Source organism: Populus nigra, chromosome 4, assembly GCF_951802175.1.
Source record: "Populus nigra chromosome 4, ddPopNigr1.1, whole genome shotgun sequence".
Classification (NCBI taxonomy): Eukaryota; Viridiplantae; Streptophyta; class Magnoliopsida; order Malpighiales; family Salicaceae; genus Populus; species Populus nigra.
Window position 1 is genome coordinate 13,315,818 of NC_084855.1, and position 19,393 is coordinate 13,335,210.

At 31.2% G+C, this 19,393-nt stretch overlaps 2 protein-coding genes across 4 annotated transcripts; one reads left to right on the forward strand and one right to left on the reverse strand.

Annotated features, from left to right (window-relative positions):
- The first annotated feature begins 11,643 nt into the window (after nt 1-11,643).
- LOC133690572 (calcium-binding protein KIC-like) lies at nt 11,644-12,185 on the forward strand. The gene has a single exon (XM_062110796.1). It carries the CDS (start codon nt 11,712-11,714, stop codon nt 12,072-12,074), a length of 363 nt encoding a protein of 120 aa, XP_061966780.1. The 5' UTR covers nt 11,644-11,711; the 3' UTR covers nt 12,075-12,185.
- Nucleotides 12,186-16,378: 4,193 nt separating this feature from the next.
- On the reverse strand, nt 16,379-19,051 carry LOC133690642 (serine/arginine-rich splicing factor RS31-like). 3 transcript variants are annotated; one of them, XM_062110878.1, is made up of 6 exons: nt 18,893-19,051; nt 18,681-18,791; nt 17,456-17,568; nt 17,078-17,307; nt 16,717-16,971; nt 16,379-16,555 (listed from the first exon to the last, which is right to left on the reverse strand). In XM_062110878.1, the coding sequence occupies exons 2-6, from the start codon at nt 18,787-18,789 to the stop codon at nt 16,525-16,527; spliced, it is 738 nt and encodes a 245-aa protein (XP_061966862.1). In that variant the 5' UTR covers nt 18,790-18,791; nt 18,893-19,051; the 3' UTR covers nt 16,379-16,524. The 3 variants fall into 3 exon arrangements, with proteins under 3 accessions (XP_061966862.1, XP_061966863.1, XP_061966864.1); XM_062110879.1 differs by having other exon boundaries at nt 18,681-18,814; nt 18,893-18,976; XM_062110880.1 differs by lacking the exons at nt 18,681-18,791; nt 18,893-19,051 and adding an exon at nt 17,698-18,102.
- Between the last annotated feature and the right edge of the window lie 342 nt (nt 19,052-19,393).

Here is a 19,393-nt window from a genome sequence, read left to right on the forward strand (position 1 = left end):
TGAACCATACCTGTCACCAGAAACGCAGATTTGAAGATCCGGAATGGATCATTGTCATCAAATGGGGGAGTGATAGAGGTAAGATTCTCAACATATAACTGGTTTCCAGCATCATCATTGATCAGAACTCCAGTCTTTTCTGTTGTTTCTATAATGGTTCCAATTGGAGGACAACTTTCCAAACTTATTGTCATATTCAAAACACCTACCAGCACGCTCTGAGCTCCATGGAGGGGTTATCACTCCATCGTCCAACAAAATCTACACGAACTGGTAACTCAACCTTAACCATTCTAGGGTAGAAAGGTTGATCCACATAGCCATCAAAATGATTGTTCTGGTGTGCTGGAGTAGGTGTGCTGCTAGTGGATTCCAAGATACGTTTGGTGAAAAAAAAAAAAATAGGAGTTGTATAACCATGAGCATTAGGAAAATGAAAGAGGAACCTATATGAACTCTAATGAAAAATTCATAAGAGAAAACACGAGTATCTATATATATAAAAATACATCAGAGTTTAAAAGAAAGTAGAAATGTATGAACCCATGCTAGAAGTTTAGACTTTTTCTCTGGTTCAATTAGACATCACTACTTTGCTTTGTTCAAGACATTAATATTTTTAACTCTACCTTTGAATCCATACCTCATGGCTGAAGAAGTCTCATCAGCAACTGCGGCCCAAACTTTATGTTCTAAATGGCATGCAGATGTTTCGTCTCCACTTGCTCGAAGAAGTTCAACTTGCACCTGGTACGCCCTGCTTCTGGGAAGAATTTTAGAATTCTGCTCCTCCAGTGCGGGACAAATGATGAACTTGATAAGGAGGTATACATGCAATAACTCCTGGGGTTTGTTGTTAATAGATAAAAAAAAAAAAAAAAGTTTATAAATTTATCAAATCAGTATATAATTTGAAACAAATATCTAAATAATGACATGAAAAATCAAATGAGCTCAAAATCAACAAAGTTTATAAATGTGTTTATATGAAAAACACATATAAATGTTATGACATTATATGTTTCTATATGGATGATATGTTAATTTCGGAAAGCAATGATTACATGATCAAATCTACTAAAAAAATATTAATTGACAAGTTTGACATAAAAGACTTGAATATTGCAGATATCATACTAAAAATACAAATTTCTAAGACATATGATCAATTGGTATTGTTTCAATCTTGTTATGTTTAGAAAATTTTAATTTTCTAAAGATGATAACAGCACTGTCAAAAAACCAATTGATATAAGTGTACATTTATACAAGGATAGAGGTAAAGTAATAAATCAATTGGAATATTTTTGAATAATTTAAAGTCTAATGTACATTATGAGCTATAGAAGGCTTGATATTGCTTATTCGATTAGAAAAGTGAGTAGATTTACAAGTAATTTAAGCATGGATCATTGGAAGAAACTAAAAGGAGTACTCATATTTGAGGTACACCGTGAACTATGAGTTGTACTATACTAGTTACCAATGGTATTAGAAAGGTATAATGATGCTAATTAGATATCCGACACTAAGAATTTGAAATCCACAAGTGGATATCTCTTCACACTTGGTGGAGCAGTTGGATCATAGAAATCCTCCAAACAAACATGTATCGCTAATTCCCTAAACAAACATGTACCGCTAGATCTATGATGAAATCAAAGTTTATTGTTTTTGATAAAGCTAAAAAATAAGCTGAACGAATTCAAAATTTCTTAAAGGATATTCCATGTTAGCAAAAACCAGTTAGACATATATGTTATAGACATAATACTATTAAACACTTGCTCTTAATTGAAATAATTTCCATTGATTATGGATCAGTTGACTAAATGTTTTTCGATAGAGCTTGTGTATAATTCATTGAAGGAAATAAGCTTAAAACCTTTAAAAGATAAAAGAATGTAATGATAGTAATTATACCTAGGTGATTGGAGATTATAAGATCTAGGTTCAAATAAAAAAAATGAAATCATATAACTTTCTCGGTAGCACTAGAAAATTATTATTTCCTACTTATTTCTACGGTAAAATAATTGCTAATTATAGCGTGACATAAAGTGAGCTAAGTTCTTAATGATTTTTATATCTTAGTACATCTAGTGTAGTATATCAGAATACTCTTAATAAAAAATAACCTATATGAGTGAGAAATATGGTCACTTCTTTAAGAATTTTGATAAAGACCGAATTCTTTAAAGCACTCATAAATTCAAGAGTTGTTAAGGGTCAAAATGAACATAATAGTGAGAACCAAAGGAAATATCTAGATAAAGAACTATGTGAATACTATTGTCATGATTTACATAAAAGACTGAATAGTTCAAGACATTACATTCACTATTTAGCTAAGTAAATCTGATAATATTTATACAAGGAAGATTCAAAGCCAAAAGCTAACTATTCTCATTTAGCAATCTACCAAATCAGTGTCTCTCAACAAATCTTCGAGTCATTTTCAATTGATAAGGAAATCTTCATTCATGTGAGGGATTGTCGGAAATTTATTTAATTAACTTGATTTAAATAAATTATCGGTGAATGAGAAATTAATCTCAAAGAACTCTTGGTTTTTTTAGATTTAATCATTGACTTATGGTGACCAATCAAAGGTTGATAATTGTAAGAATTAATTTTTCAGCCTTTTAGATTCTAAAATTCACTATAAAAAAAGGGTGAATGAAAAGCTTTTAATTTAAATTTTTTTATTTTTTCTCACAGTCTTTCTGACTTTTTTTTAATGTTTTCATTTTCTTTTATACTTTAGTTTTTTCTCCCAAATCTAGAACTTAGGTTCATACTTTGTTGGGAAATATTTGAATTATTTTATTTTTGTTCAAAGACCTTATTTAGAAGTAATTTAAATTAAGATGGTGTTTTTGCGATCTTGGGAGATATATTGCAAAAATTCTAGTTGCACAAGCGAACAACAATAAAGCTTTAATGATAAATGACTTATCCTTGACAACAATAAAAGTTTTATTCCTTTAAAGTATTTCAACACTAAATTAAGTATCTTTTTTGTTTTAATTTTACCATTATTATTTATATTATTAATATGCATGTTAGGACTTTGATTTTGTATATATTGAAAGTCTTAATATATGTTTAGTATGCATGATATTACTCTTTTTATTATATTTATGTCAAAAAAATGTATGTCTTGAATTTTATTTTACATGTTTATAGATTTAAAATTATATGTACTCTAGACTTATCTATAACAATCTTTTATATTTTGTATGTTATTGTTACGATGAGATTATTAACTAAACATTCTTGTTCATTGGCATAATATAATACAACATATTTTGACAATAGTAATATCACTGACAACCCTGATAATGAGATTTCTCAATTCGATTACAATTCCTCCTCAACTTTAGCTGACATTGATGATTACGATTCTCAGTCATCAGTTGTTTCATGGATACTTGTTCAAGACACTTCGTCGAAAAACAATAGAACGTACGGAAGCTTCAAAGGAAATGTGTTTTTGAGAAAGAGCTTGGGAATGCATATCTCATTTGCAAGATGGATAGACAAGACAGAGCTGTCATTCCCCAAGCTAAGTGGAGCATCCAATGTCGAGCAACTATATATATTCATCTCTATCAATATTACCTGACAAAGATGGATATGTTGATCCAAAGCTAGAACTTAATGCAATACTAGGATGAAAGAGGATGCATTGGAGGCTGCTAGAAAGAGATGGTCGGAAAATAATAAGTTGGTTGTTCATTGATTAATAGAACCTGTCACAAAAACGATTGTTTGTGTGTTTTTCTTCTATCTTGTTGATAATAACTTTCACCATTACTTTGCTCAAGGGTTTTAATATATATATTTAACTGAATTCTATTTTAGTTACGACTCTTTTTAGTGGAAGCTGTGATCCTTGGGACTTCATTTTGTGCTCTGCGAGCTAATTTCTTTGTGGACTTTGTTTGTAAGCGCAAGGTAGTGTATATAATTGTCCTAACTTGCTGTTGCTGGTATTTTTTACATGGTACCTGACCTCTTCTATTTTCGTCACGACTTACCATTATTACTGCTAGAGTAAAATATTGATTTTATTTCAAGCATTGTTGCGCGTGTAAAAGGAGATATAGTGTCCCCAGTCAAGGTCCGTAAGAGAAATTGGAAGCAAGGCATCAAGGGTTTGCAGTCGAGTCCATGCAACTTTTCAATTCTTATTCTTTGTTGTTATATAATTTCATAATCTGATATCAGGTACTGTCAAATAATTTGGAGAAGAAGCATTTCCAATCGACATTGATGTCTTAAATATGTAGCATCGAAGACAAAAAGCCCTGTCCTGTTGGACTCAACTTTCAATCATATAAGAATGGAAACTTGAAACACGCTAACAGGCACAGCGTGGATGACAAGTCTTGATCACACCACAATTCCGCAGAAAATGTCGAAACCTTAAAAGTAACTAGCTAATAGGGGTAATATAATATTTTCATAAGCTTTCATTAGTCATTATCACGTTAAATAAAACGATTTTTTTTTATATTTTTAAAGTCCAATAAAATGACCTAATAAACCTTAAAAGTAAAAAAAAGTTTAACTGACATCCATTGTTGTTTTCATATTTTAATCTTGGTTATTTTCTTTATAATCGAGCTGATATAAGAAAAAAATTGATAATTTAATAAATATAAATATTATTTTCAAAAAATACCTGACGTTGCATTGTGTGCATCAATACAAAGGCTATGGCCATGCAATTCGGGTGACATGTGAGATGTCATTAGAAGGCCAAATGGTGGCTTTTGATGCAGCATTCGAATAGTCTCAGCAAGCCCTCTATTCTAGGATAACATGTGTAGATATCGGACCTCTGATTTTATACTGAGAACCTTTCTTTTTATTTTATTTTTCTTTTTTTTTCTTTTTTTATTTCCACACCTAACCTTCTATATTCTCAAAGCAGTACTTCAATTTATTTCTTTTTATATTTGATTCATGTTATTTTGATTATTATTTGTTTTATTTTAAATAATTTATGATATTGGATTTTTTTTACAATTTCATCCTCCTACAATTTTTTTCTCTACTAGATTTGATTTGTATTCTTTTGATTGTTATTTGTTTTATTTGAGATCATTTTAAAATTGATTCTTTTTTTACGATTTCATCATCCTTGAGTTTTTTCTATCATATTTGATAGCTATTATTTTTACTTTGAAAAAATTTTTAAATAGATTTTTTTTCTGGTTTCATCCTTGAACATTAAGTCCAGGGTTTCATAGGTTGTAAGTTTAGGAGATGAACCCAATTTTAAAAGATTCACTCAAATTTGCTTAGTTTTTTCTTCCTTTTTCTAAGCTCATATTTTTTTTTGTTTCATTCTTCAGCATGTATTTAATTGGAGATTGGGCTCGTTATATTTTTTTTATTTGCTTTCGATAAAAAATTTTGCTGTTTTTGAAAATGACTCGGTTTATCTCAAAAATATTTATTTGCCGTTTTTTGTTAAATTTAATTTTTTTTTTAAAAAGAAATTAAAAAGACTCAGGAATGTGGGCTACCCTAGGCTCATGCGCTTCTTTTAAATTTTTTTTATTTTTTTATTATTGTTTTTCAATTTAATCATTCACAATTATATCTTTATTGTTTTTCCTTACTTAATTATTTTTTTAATTTTATCTTTTGATATTTTTTTATTTTTAATTGGGTGAAGTAATTTATTTCGGTTTGATATTTATAGATTTGTTGGGATCTCAAACAAATGTTTCAATATTTAGTTGGTTCTCAATTTTGTGAGTGTATGCTTGTCTTATCATATAGTTAAATAAAAAAAATATAAAAAAAGTGTTGAACTCGATTAAGTCCATAACTTAAATCACAAATTTGATTATTTAACTTCAGTTGATTAGAAATTAAACTTCATAATTTTTTTTAGCAGCATATATAATTATCAATCCATTTAATAAATGCAAGCATATATTTTTAAATTCATGATTGATATTTTTTATGTTAAAAAACATGTATAAAATGTCATCATATTCATTTTTTTGTGTTGAAAGAAAAATTTATCCAGTTAGATGTTAAATAGCTAATTTCATTCAATTGGTTGTCATTATTATTTTTCAAGTGATGTCATCATGTGGTGAAAAGTATCGTAATTAGTTACTGATATTTGGGTGTGTGTGATCTGAGATTGGTGAGATTGGTGACTGTTTATCTAATGGAAAATTCCGCATAGAAAACCTTATTGTTAGTAGCTTTTCGCAGAAAGTAGGGAATTGAAAATTTTGTACCTTGGTGTCTATCTTATTGGAAAGTGAGCGGATTGAAGATGATCTTCAACATCATTGAGAAAAATCTTTTTGGTAGTTTCTGGGTAGCTTCCTGTTCTAACCACAAGTCATCATTCAAAAGATCTTTCTGGTGAAAAATATTGTATTAATAACTGATATTTGTGTGTGAACGGATTGCATGCATATGCGGTGAAGCCTAGTTTTTCTAGTTTAGTACTAGATCATCAATTCACGTTGTGTCGCAGGTCGGATCAAAAACATTTTAATGTAAAAAAATATCTAGGTATAGTTAATATTTTTTCAAGTAGGAAAAAAAACACCATGAAAATTGATCTCATATAACTCAGTCATCTTGTAGAGTCCAAAAATAACCTGAATGACTAGTAAAAACATAGTTTACGTCAAAATAAATATTTAAGATGAGATTTTTTTAATAAACATTGAGACGGTACCATATTTGATCGATTTGGGTTAATCTATAAATATGCATTCCAAGTCATAAGATCACGATAATCCCATAAAAAACAAATCAAAATAAATTACGAAATCAATTTCCAATAAACCCAATGTTGAAGAATAAAAATTAAAAGAAAGGATAAAAAAATAACTTGAATCAACCCGAGTAAACCTGTCAAACTCGCAACCTATGTTATGAGACTAAGATAATCCAATAGAAAGCAACTTGAAATAAATTATAAATTTTAACCCTCAATCAATCGAGTGTTAAAAAAAATTGAAAAAAAATCGAATAAAAAAAACACAAAAAAAACAACTAGAGTCAACAAGTGATAGCCCGCCAAACTCGTGATTTAAGTCATGAGATAATGATAACCTCTTAGAAAGCAGACTGAAATAGATCATAAAGCTTAATTCTTAACCAACCCAATGTTAAATAATGAAATTAAAATGAAAAAGAAAAGTCAATTAGAAAAGGAAAGAAAAAATCTTGAGTCAACCTGTTAAACTCGCGATCTGAGTCATGAGTATAAGATAACTCAAAAAAAGTAAATTGAAAAAAGTTATGAAGTTCAATCCCCATATTGAAGAATAAAATTAAAATTAAAAAAAATATACTATTTCAATGAATAATATTATATGAGGAGGGGTACACAATAAAAACCCCTCCTTTAGTTTTTTGTTGACATGTCATCTACTGATCAAGCTTAATTTTTCTAGCTATAAGTCTACATTATCATGAAATTTTTTGTCAATTTCATTAGAAAATCCTAAAGATATATGGTTGTGAAGATTCCGATGAAATTGCTGATGGAATTTTCACTATTTTTTTTAATTTTTGTTAGTTGTTATAATCTCCAATCTTATAATTCTCACCTAAACACACAGCAACAACATCAACAACAAGCAACCAACCAATCACAATAAAAACATATATCGAAAACAAAATATATATACATTTAAATATTTCACAATAATAAGGTAAATAGTATTCCATACACAAATGATTTTTAAGCAAATTTATATATCAACAACACATTAAAATTCCTAACATTCTAACCAAAAGGTAAATTTTTTTTTCACAATTTCCGTCAAGATTTGTGTTGCCTTTTTTCTGATTTTCTAATAGTAGTGATCCATCTAGATGTCAATATAAAAAAGAATAAGTGAAAACGGAAGGGATAAAATGAGGTGAAGAACATAAAATGTTGGTATTGACAAAGACACAGGATGAAAGCAAATATGGACAATCAAATTAATGAACCCAATTCAAATGTCTAATTGTATTACAAGAACCTAAACCTTGTGGGGGAAATATTGCAGATATGCCTTAGAATATTGTGGATTTTAATAATAAAATTATGATTTTGCCCTTGACTGAAAAATCAAATGAATTTGTCTTGAGGGGTAAAGTGGTCTTTTTCATGAGGTTAATTATTCTTTCTTTATTTGTTTGGGGGAAACAATGTTTTTCTTTTAATAACAGTAAAATTATTGTTTTAACCTTAAAAATTTAAAAATTAGAACATTTGGTCCAGGGGCTTTATAGGAATTTCATTTTCCATGACTCCATTACCTTTACCATCCAAGTTTTTTAGTCTTGGCTTCAGGGGCTTGTTAGTAATTTCATAATGGATTTTTTTTTGTTATTATTGTTTAGCCTAAGGGCATTTTAGTTTTTGTACAAAATAAAAAAAAAAAAAAAAGAGAAAAGATTGGTGATACGTGCCTGACAAGTGGCAGCCGCTCCACCGCTTTCAGACGATGTCTTCGACTAACTCTAGTGGCATTAATCGTGCTTCTGCCGTATCATTTGATTTGTATCATCATCCTCTATTATATAGGTACCACATGTATGGTGGTTCGGTCTGGTTTAGTGCAAATTTGCTTTTCTTTTTTCCCTTCTTTTCTTTCTCCTTCACCTTCGACTAACTCTAGTGGCATTAATCGTGCTCCTGCCGTATCATTTGATTTGTATCATCATCCTTTATTATATAGGTAGCACGTGTATGATGGTTCAGTCTGGTTTAGTGCAAATTTGCTTTTATTTTTTCCCTTCTTTTCTTTCTCCTTCACCTTGATTTGCACGCTATCTCTTGAAAAAATCACATTAGTTATTCAATTTCTAACCCTTCAAATTTAGTCCCTCTTCTCTTGAGTGCAATTTTTAAATTTAAAGATATTATTTCAATTTGAAAATTATTTTCAATTTCATCCTTCCTTAATTTTTTTCATCTCTCAAATTTGGATGATTTCTTTTAATTGCTAATTTGTATTTTAGATGATTTCTTTTTGTGATTTCATCCTCCAATTTTTTTTTTCTATCAAGTTTGATTGTTCTTTTAATTTCTAATTTTATGTCTTGACAAGTTTTTAGATTAATGGTTTTTTTCAATTTTATTCTTCAACGTTAAATTGGTTGAGACCTTCTTGATTAAACTCGGGTCTGATATTTCACGAATTGCAATATTTTTTTATAATTTTATCCTCAACATTAAATTGGTTGGGAAGTGACATTCTCGATTAAGCCCGGGTATGAGATTTCACAAGTTATAATTTTGGAATATTAACTCAAATTTAGAATATTCACTCGGGTTTTCTTTGTTTTTCATGTTGTTAAATTAGGGGTGTCTTTTTTATACTATTAAATTAACTGAACTTATATTTTGCTTCTTTTGGAATATTATCCTAGCATTGCCTTAACATTTTTCTCCTTATATCCATAAAAGTTTGCCCCAGCCCGCGTCAATTTGATGTATCAACATTTTAATATTGTTTTTAGAAAAGTATTTCATTCAATATAACACCAATTAAGTATTTTAAAAATGTTTCGACCAGCATACAAAGCTTTATACTTTCTAACATTTTTATTATTTTTTTAATATTAAAAAAAATCAACTCACCGTGTAGCATGGGTCAAAAAAAACCAGAACAAAATATTAGATGACGAAGACAACAAGTGATGAGCTCATGGAGTTTGTAAGCATAGAAAAGAAAAACTATGCATCTAGAAACAATACATTTTAGTTTCAACTATCTTCTCATATAGATATTAGGAAATAATATAAATAATCTATTATTCAATCATGTAAATTTTTAAGCTAAACTAGTTCTTCGACATTGCTCACCAAACACAATATAAATCATATATCGAACGTCGACTTCCAGATTCTAATAGCTTAAATTTCTTAATCGAATTGATTCTTTATAAGTTACATCAAACACAAAACCACTTGTTTAAGATTAATCCAAGGCTAATACGTGCATGGTCCCAGCAAGTCACATTCGCATTGATTATGGTGAAAAAGAAACAAAAGATTGTTTTATTCAGCTTTACCACCCTTCTCATCGAATCATTTGCATGTTCTTATCTTAGTTGTTATCAAGGGTATGAAAGTCTCTCGGCTTTATGTGTGTGTTAAGCTTAACCTTATGCTAAGCTTGTTTTGTCTTTCATTTGAGAAAATTGTGGCGTTTCTTTTTTTTTTGTTTTTTTTTTTTTTTGTTATTAAGCAGACGAGGGTCGGTACAGTTTTCCTACATAAATAATCTTATGGCACTGGTATTTAATTCAGAAATTGGAAGAAAGTTGGGAAGCAATTAGCATATCACGACTCGAGAGACTCATCAAGAGTTGAGAAAATTCATTTTCGAACCGAATTGTGCAGATTTCCGGATGATCTAGCCAGGATCTCATACTCATCAACAGTCTTAGTTGGAAGCAAGTTTTTGTGACCATCAATTTTTTTGTATAGGTATCTCCGTAATTAAGGTTCGGTCGCCATGGAAAGCAAGCACTTAATGAATGATTAATTAATTACTAGGTACTAATAATGATGGAATTATAATAAATAAATAAAAACTCACTCATGGGTAAGCAGTCACAAGCATGCACAGAACACGAGCAATATGAAGCATAAAGCATGTGAAATGAATTGCTACCAATCTGGAACGTTAAATAATTGAATGAATAACAAATTGGATGGGACATATTAGTAGAGTATGTAATGGACGGAGAACAAATAAATTGAAGAATCTAAACATCATATTGATGGAGAAAGATGAGAGGGAGAGGGAGAGAACAGGAACCTTCACAGAAGCACACCACTCGGGTATTTAAGCAAATCATTCCACCAATTATTAAGATTACGTCTAGAAGTCCTGTCTTCCCCTCCAAATGAACCTTCCTAGAAACCTCTAACGTTGGAATAAATTCAAGAAAATAATTTAAAATGGTCGCAACACCACAGAACTTGTAATGTGCAGAATGCCTATTTCTTGATATATGTGTCCTAGCCCCCGAATCAGACCGTCCATTTTCATGAGCAGTGGATAGATATCGATGCGTTCGATTTCTTCTGAGCTTCGCTAGAAACTGCCCAAATGATATGGGTCCATGTAGAAAATCAATGACACTTTCCATGTTTGCCGTGATGTTCGAGATTATGATAAGATAATAGTTTAAAATATTTTTTATTTAAAAATATATTAAAATGAAATTATATTATTTTTAAAAGATTATTTTTAACATCAACACATTAAAACGATTTAAAAATATAAAAAAATTATTTTAAGTAAAAAAATTTATTTTAAGTAAAATAAAATTTAAATTTTTTGAGAATACGGTGCAACCCAACCACTCCCGTAAAAAGTAAAAAGTAGGGTAGATCAACCTCGAGGAAATGTAGCTTAATTAGTTAAGTCCTGGATTTACTCTTCAGATATTACCAGTTTCAGTACCACAAACCTCAGGGTCACTAGAGGCTTATATGATTGTTAATTGTAGGGTCTCAGAAGATTAATTGAGGTACGCGTGAGCTAGCCCGGACATCCAAGATTAAAAAAATTAAAAAAAAATTCCAGATAAATCTATCAATCTTTGCACGCCCTCAAGGCCTATATATATACATCTATACATGTCCACACCACACTCTTGTTTTATACCCACGGATTGAGGGATCCTTAATTTTCTCATCTAAAGAAATGAATAAGGATCACAATGGGATGAAAACTGCAGCAAGCAGTGAGTATCAGGACTTGTTACCGGTGATGGCGGAGACACTTGATGCAGAGGCTTTTGTGTCGGAATTATGTGGGGGCTTTCGTCTTCTGGCAGACCCTGAGAAGGGGTTGATTACATCAGATAGCCTGCGAAGGAATTCGGCGCTTCTAGGGATGGAAGGGATGACGAAGGAAGATGCGGAGGCTATGGTGAGAGAAGGAGATCTTGATGGAGATGGAGTACTCAATGAAACAGAATTTTGTACTCTGATGGTGAGACTCAGTCCTGAGATGATGCAGGATGCTGAAACCTGGCTCGAGAAAGCACTAGAAAACAAGAACTAAGGAAATCCTCGCCTTGATCTTTCCTGTTGTAACTTAAAAAGAGGTTGTCTCTTTATGATTATGTTGTACGAGCAGGTTGTTGTTGATGAGAATGAAGTTCAATTAAAAGTATATGCAGGGTAACATTTTTGTCCTTACAGGAGCTGCTCTCAGGTTAACGGAACCCCCCCTCACTGAAAGGGACACAAACTCGCGTGGCATCTAGCGTGTGTAACGGAGAGAAAATTAGAGAAGACTCTCAATATTATATTAAAAATTTTAAATAGTTTAAATCTGAATGTTTTTAAAATAAACCAGATATTATAGATCTAAATTTCTTATGATTCCTAATTGAAATTTACCTAGCTAATAGAATCCCTAGCTTTAGGATTATCATGTTGTAAAATTTTAATTAAATTAAAAGTTATAATCTAAATAGTAAAAAGAATTAAAATACAACAAGAAAAATAAAAATAATCTCATGCAGTAACTTTCAACTTTTATTTCAAAACTCTCTTGAAAGTTATAACTCAATAGAAATAAGGACCTTTAGAATTTCCCGTCAATATTTCAGCTCAATCTAATAATTAAATTGAAAATAATTTCTATTTCATCAAAAAAATCTTAAACTCTTTTTAAACTTCCAAAAACCTAAAAAATCTTAACAATTAAATAAATAATACAATAAATATTATTATGCCAATAATGATGAACAAAGAACCCCATATTAGTACCATCTACTTCCAAGAACAACATATTAGTCCCATCTACTTTTAAAAAACTTATCTTCGGGTTAACTTTAAGAAATTAAACTCTTCCATTCACGGGGAACAAATACTTCCAATAAAGCATTGTAGCCAATATATTCATGAAGTAGCATTTTTTTTCATATATGAACTTCAAAATTTATTTTATGATGTATACATAATAAATAAAAAATCTATATTTGACATTATATCTTATGTTCCTATGAAGTCCATTTATGATTCATTCATATATTCTCTAACTTCAAACTTGACTTCCTCATCATCTTTAGTGTCTTTCTTTGCAAGACCTTCATAATCATTACAAGATATTAATTTAGGAGCTTCTTTGATTTCTTCTTCAATGTTAATAGATAAAACATTGACATATAAAGTAGTACTTGCAACAATATTGTTATTGTCACTAAGATGATGTTGAAATTGTCTACTTTGAATAGACAACATCTCTTCTATATTTTTCTTCCTTGTTATTTGAGAAGGTTGGACAAAAAGCAAATAATAACAATCTATTTACTTATCTAACCAATATAAAATCTCTTCATAATCATCTTGTATAACTCCATAATTGATAATTGTCTTAAATCTTGCCATGATAGAGTTAAATGCATGCCAATACAAGTTCAAAATTAAATAAGTTTCCAACTCTGTTAATTAGTTAATAAATCTTTTTATCAAAAATTTTCCATCATAGAAAGGGATTTTATTGAATTCAATAATAGGTATGGGGTCTGGCATGCCTCAAGGTAAGTCTCTAAGCAAATTCTTCTTATCTTTACAATTCTTGTATGTGTCTCCCATTAGCCAAGCTAGGCCCACTATGGTTTGCTTTTAAAGATCTATTTTTTGTTCATGAGCTAGCAAAAAACAATCTAGTTTTTGTTACTCGGGTAGTTTGCTAGCTGAAAAAAAAATATTTTAGAGGCTTGTATTCTAGGTACATAAAAAAGATTGAACAATATAGGTCAACATTCTAAATCAAAAGGACTAAAATTAACTTGGATATAACAATCGTAAAATGTTTAGAGAGGAGGTTGGATAATTGATAGGCTTTTCCTTTTTTAGAAAGCACTAGTTAGATGGCACGTGCCACGTCGTGGGTCAACCTTTTTTTTCATAAAAAATATCAAAATAACTTAAGATTTAAGAGTGTTGAGTCTATCTGTAAAAAGAGAGACCCAAGAGCTCGGGGTCCGACATTGCAACCAACCCCAAGGCTCTTGAGCCCGGAGTTTCAGCCATACTCAACGTTCTTTGGTCTGGTAACAACACCAAGCCCAAAAGCGTTAGGTCTAGCTGCAACTCCAAACCCAACAGTAATAATAATAATAATAATAATAATATATAATTTGCCTAACCCAAGTTCATGTATTTTTTAATGTCTTAAAAAACAAATTATGGTTTTTCTTCTATAGTAATAATTTTTTTTTCAAATTTATTAATAATAATAATAATAATAATTTTTAGTTTTACCCTTTAAATCAAATCTATGGTTGTTTTTAAATATTAATAATTTTTTTTCAAATTTATTAATTATTATATTAATAATTTTAATTATAATACAAATAATAATATTTATAATACAAATAATAATATTTTTAATATTAATATAATTATTAAACTTGTCTGACTCAAGTTTAAGTGGGTCTGGCTACAACACCAGACCCAAGAGTTTTGGGCTCCTTTTAATTATCAAACTTAAGAGTCTTAAGTCTGACTGCAATATCAGATCCATTAGACTTGGATCAGGACGTCAGACCCAAGAACCTTGGATCCTGATGCAAGACCCATCGACCCATTAGCCTTGGATCCGAACTCCTAACCCAAGTGTCTTGAGTCAAGCTGGGCCACAAGACCCAAGAGACTTAGGTTTGCGCTTCTGTCACTCCTAAACAATTTGGGTCACGCTTCCCTTTCCAGCTCCAAGAAGGGATGACCCAAATTAATAATAATAATAATAATAATAATAATTTATTTTACCCTTCAAATCAAATCTATATTTTTTTATAGTAATAAAATTTATTTTAAATTGAATAATATTAATAATAATATTAAACTTGTTTGACCCAATTTTTTATAGTTTTTAATCCCTTCATATAAAACTTATTGTTTTTTTATAGTAATAATATTTTTTCAAATTTAATAATAATAATAATAATAATTAATTTTACCCTTCAAATCAAATCTATGGTTGTTTTTCAATATTAATGCTATTTTTTCAAATTTATTAATTATAATAAAAATAATAATATTTATAATACAAATAATTTTAATATTAATATTAATATTAATATTAAACTTATTTGACTCAAGTTTAAGTGAATTTGGCTGCAATACCAGGCTTAAAAGCATTGGACCCCTCTTAAACGTCAGACTCAAGAACCTTGGGTTCTAACGCTGGACCTTAGAAATTCAGATACAAACACCGGACCCTAGTCATGGGCCAAGTGGGGCTGCAAACCCAATTAACTTGGTTCAGGCACCCCTTTCCAATCCCAAGTTTCTTAGGTCGAAAGGAGATGTCAAACCCAAGTTAATAGTAATAATAATAATAATAACAATAATAATAATTGATTACCTTTCAAATCAAATCTTTATTTTTTTCGATAGTAATAATATTTATTTTAAATTTAATGATATTAATAAATCTAATGATATTAAACTTGTTTGTCCTAAATTTTTATAGTTTTTAATCTCTTCAAATAAAATTTATGTTTTTTCTTCGATAATATTAATATTTTATTTTAAATTTATTAATAATAATAACAATAGAATTTAATTTTACCCTTCAAGTCAATTCTATTGTTATTTTTTAATATTAATAATATTTTTTAAATTTATTAATTATTATATTAATAATATTAACTATAATAAAAATAATAATATTTATAATACAAATAATAATAATATTTATTATTCTTCTCTGCTAGGGTCAGCAGACCCCATACACGGGTCACCAAACCCAAGCAAACCCAGGTGCACGAGTCTATAGATCCAAGCATGCAAGTTTGGAGACCCCAGGCCCAGCTCAACAGATCTAGGAGCGCGAGTTTGACCCTAGCGTCTAAGACATGGTAGCCTCAACACCAGGTGTTTGACAGTTATGTCATGTCCAAGCACCTGGAGCCCGCAACTTTACAATGCCCCCAACAAAATCTAAACTGACCATTTTATCCCTAAATATTTCTTTTTTTTAATACCAAATACATTTCATAGAAAAACAACCCCACCCAAACTATATATACCCCCAACCACATACTTTGCAAGTTTCTTTGATAATAATAATTACACTCCAATTCACAATAATTCATGTTAAAAATAAACAATAACAGGACACTAAGCCTGAAGACAAATCTCTCCACGTGATATTTGAAGTGAAACGCGCCCAAGCGCCCAATGAGAAGTTTTGTGTGAAATGATTCAGAATATGTTTCACAGTTCTTAACGCCTACCCGTCCATCGCTTACTAGGAAACAAGACATTAATTAATAAATTGAAATCCAACTTCTCAACCGCATAATAAAAATAACAACTTTAAAGGCATCGGCAGAGATTTCGAGACGGTTTGACAGAAATTAATCGTCTATGAGATTAAAAATTTAACGAGGAAACTACATACAATGCCGAAATGCCTTCTCTACACAGTAGATCTATTGCAATTACACAGGGAAATGGCACACAGAACCAAGCAGGACGCTTCCTCTGACTCCTCATGTTCTCGATCTTCGAATTGGAGACGGACTGACAACAAACATAAGAAACAACAGACATTCAAAGATGAGTGGTTCCTCTGGAAGAAGAGAAAATGAGGTCCAAAAAAACAAACAATTTGCGGTTTCCTTGGGAAAATTGAGGGGGGGAAACGATTATAAGAAATTCTCTCTTCACGTAGAAAGCACTACCTTCGGTTTCTGCCATACTCAGGGCTTCTGTTCCTACCATAATCAGGGCTTTGGCGCCTGTCATATACTGGACCATTATACTTATCATAAATAGGGCTGCGAGCTCGAACATAATCAGGACTTGGCCGTCTGCGATAAACTGGACTTGGTGATCTTCCATTATAACTTCCTCTTCTGGGACTATCATATCTGTCACCCCTCTCACTGTCATCCCTCAAAGCATACTCAACAGAAACCACCCTGTCCAATATCTTGCTGCAGAAATGAAAAACAATACAATATGTTAATCAGCTGATCTGAAAATTTAAAAATCTAACCAAGTCATTTATACAAGAAAACTAATCAAAACAAGTTGACTAACGTCATGTGTGTGCACTCGAGAGCTTTGGTGGCGTCTTCTTGTGTCTCAAACTGCACAAATGCAAAGTTCCGTCGAATTCGGACATGCAGCACCTCTCCATAACGCTCAAAGTGTCTTTTTATGTCTTCAACCCTGGTATGAATTGGATCGAAATTAATAACAAACAAGGTTTTAGTTGGCCTCTGGTTTGCTGTCGACCTGGGCCCATCTCGGTGCCGACCACGTTCACCCTAGCATATTCATGATATAAGCATAGGATGAAATCAATCTCAACTACTTACAGCAATATACCAACTTGAGCAAATAAAGATGCAACATAAGATTAAATAAAAAAAAAACCACGGAAAAAAAAAAAGAAAAGAAAGAAGAACCATATACCCGAGCCCACTCCACTGAAAGCCTTCGCCTGTCATAACCAAAAGGTATATTGTCAAGTCCACGTACAGCATCTGCAGCATCACGGTCATCCTCAAAATAAACAAAAGCAAACCCTGCAGCAACTCCTCAAATCAGAGACAGAATAAGAGATGTGTAACCTTGGAATTAAATTCACTTAACCAGGGTACATCAGCCAAATCAGGATTGCTTATCCTGGCAAGAATTTGAAATTTATACAACACCTGCAAGATACTTGATGGGCTGATGCACACAAGGATGTAGATTGTGGAAGCGTTGCATGATGAACTAAATGAAGATGTTGGCATTTAAGAGTTTAAAATCCAAAAGTTTCAGGTCTGAGATGTCATTGCTAAGCATGCTTCGCCATTCAGATAGCACTAGTTCAGAAATGGAAGGCATAGCATGACAGATTTCAATTCACCCTCCTACTATCAGTAGTGGTGGACAAGGCATAGTAAATTGACTGAGATCATCACAACCATTGAAATGTAAAGTTAGGGCGGTGAGGTGGGTGAGTGACAGATGATCGAGTGAAGAAAACACAGGACGATTCCATCTGTGAGTGGAAGGAGAAGGAGAGCAGACAAGCAAGAGAGTTTCCAAGCTACTACAAGTGTTGGCGAGCCCAGATAGAAGCTCAAATTTCCTTAGTAAGAGTTCCTGCGTCAAAACAAACACTTAATATGGAGATGTTCTCCGAAGAAACTTCAAATTCCCCGTTTCCATTTTTTTCACTCCCGATTGTATTTTTAATTTGGATGTGATCACCACTACTCAAGTAGCTGCATATTTTATATCCAACAAACTCTTAATTTCAGAATATTTATCCATTCAAAAATCAACAAGATAACCCATCATGCACTTGATGACCAAATACCACCCAAAACCAAAACTAACAATCCCTTGGAGAAATCACTAAGACTTAGATTGAAACCAATCGTTCATGACACAATAAACCACAGTTTGAACTTCTGTAAGAACCAAAACCATCCTACCGTATATCAACAGAGTTTCAAAACAGGAGTTATAATAATAATTGAAAATGAAATGCAAAACATATATCACTCAAAAACTATTTTTCATTCTATCCTAAACCACAGCTCATCATGAATAACACCAATAATCAAACTCAATTATAAGTCCTTGTGCATTTCATCACCAGATAAAATTAACAAAAAAGATAAGAAGACCCAGTACAGTTTACCAGATTTCATGTCAACTCGCTCCACCCTTCCGTACTTGCTGAACAAGCGTTCCAAGTCCGATTGCCTTGTCTCGTGCTCAAAGTTTCCCACGAAAACTGGCCGCGCCATCCCTGCAAATCAATTATCCTCGAAACTAAGCACCAACACAAGCAAAGTCATATAAGAACCCCATAGTAAAGTGTAGTTCACCTTTTCTTTTCGTAAACCATACCTGAAGAGCTCTGTGTTCGTGATGATAAGAGAGTAAAACCCTAGAGAAGAGACAAATATTTGAGGAAATAACAAAGTTTGGATGTGTGATCAGGGTTTACATAGCCGAATTGTGTAAACCCTTTGTCAGACTCCATTACTCTCTTTCACCGTTGGATGCTTTTTAACTTGCGTGGTACAATCTCAGCCGTTCAGATTATTAGACGGAAACCATGTTGCCCCTGTGGAAATAGATATGGGACGGACAAAACCTGGTGGGGTTATTTAAAGGGAAATCGTTTTAAGCAGGGGTGCTAAAAAAACGTCTCAGAAATATTAATCTTGTAATTGTGTTTTTAACCGTATTTCATCAAAATTTTAAAAAAAATTATTTAAAATTATTTTTTTTATTTTTAGATCATTTTAATAAGCTAATATTAAAAATAATTTTTTAAAAAATAAAAAAATAAATATTTTAATATATTTTCAAGTTAAAAATACTTTTAAAAAAATTATTATCACA

Excerpts from the sequence above, each read along its gene's own strand:
- LOC133690572 (XM_062110796.1), top strand. The coding sequence starts at position 11,712 with ATGAATAAGGATCACAATGGGATGAAAACTGCAGCAAGCAGTGAGTAT.
- LOC133690642 (XM_062110878.1), bottom strand. The coding sequence starts at position 18,789 with ATGGCGCGGCCAGTTTTCGTGGGAAACTTTGAGCACGAGACAAGGCAA. Across the intron at positions 17,569-18,680 it reads GCGAGTTGACATGAAATCTG|GGTTTGCTTTTGTTTATTTT; the intron begins GTAAACTGTACT and ends GAGTTGCTGCAG. Across the intron at positions 16,972-17,077 it reads CTCGAGTGCACACACATGAC|CAAGATATTGGACAGGGTGG; the intron begins GTTAGTCAACTT and ends TCATTTCTGCAG.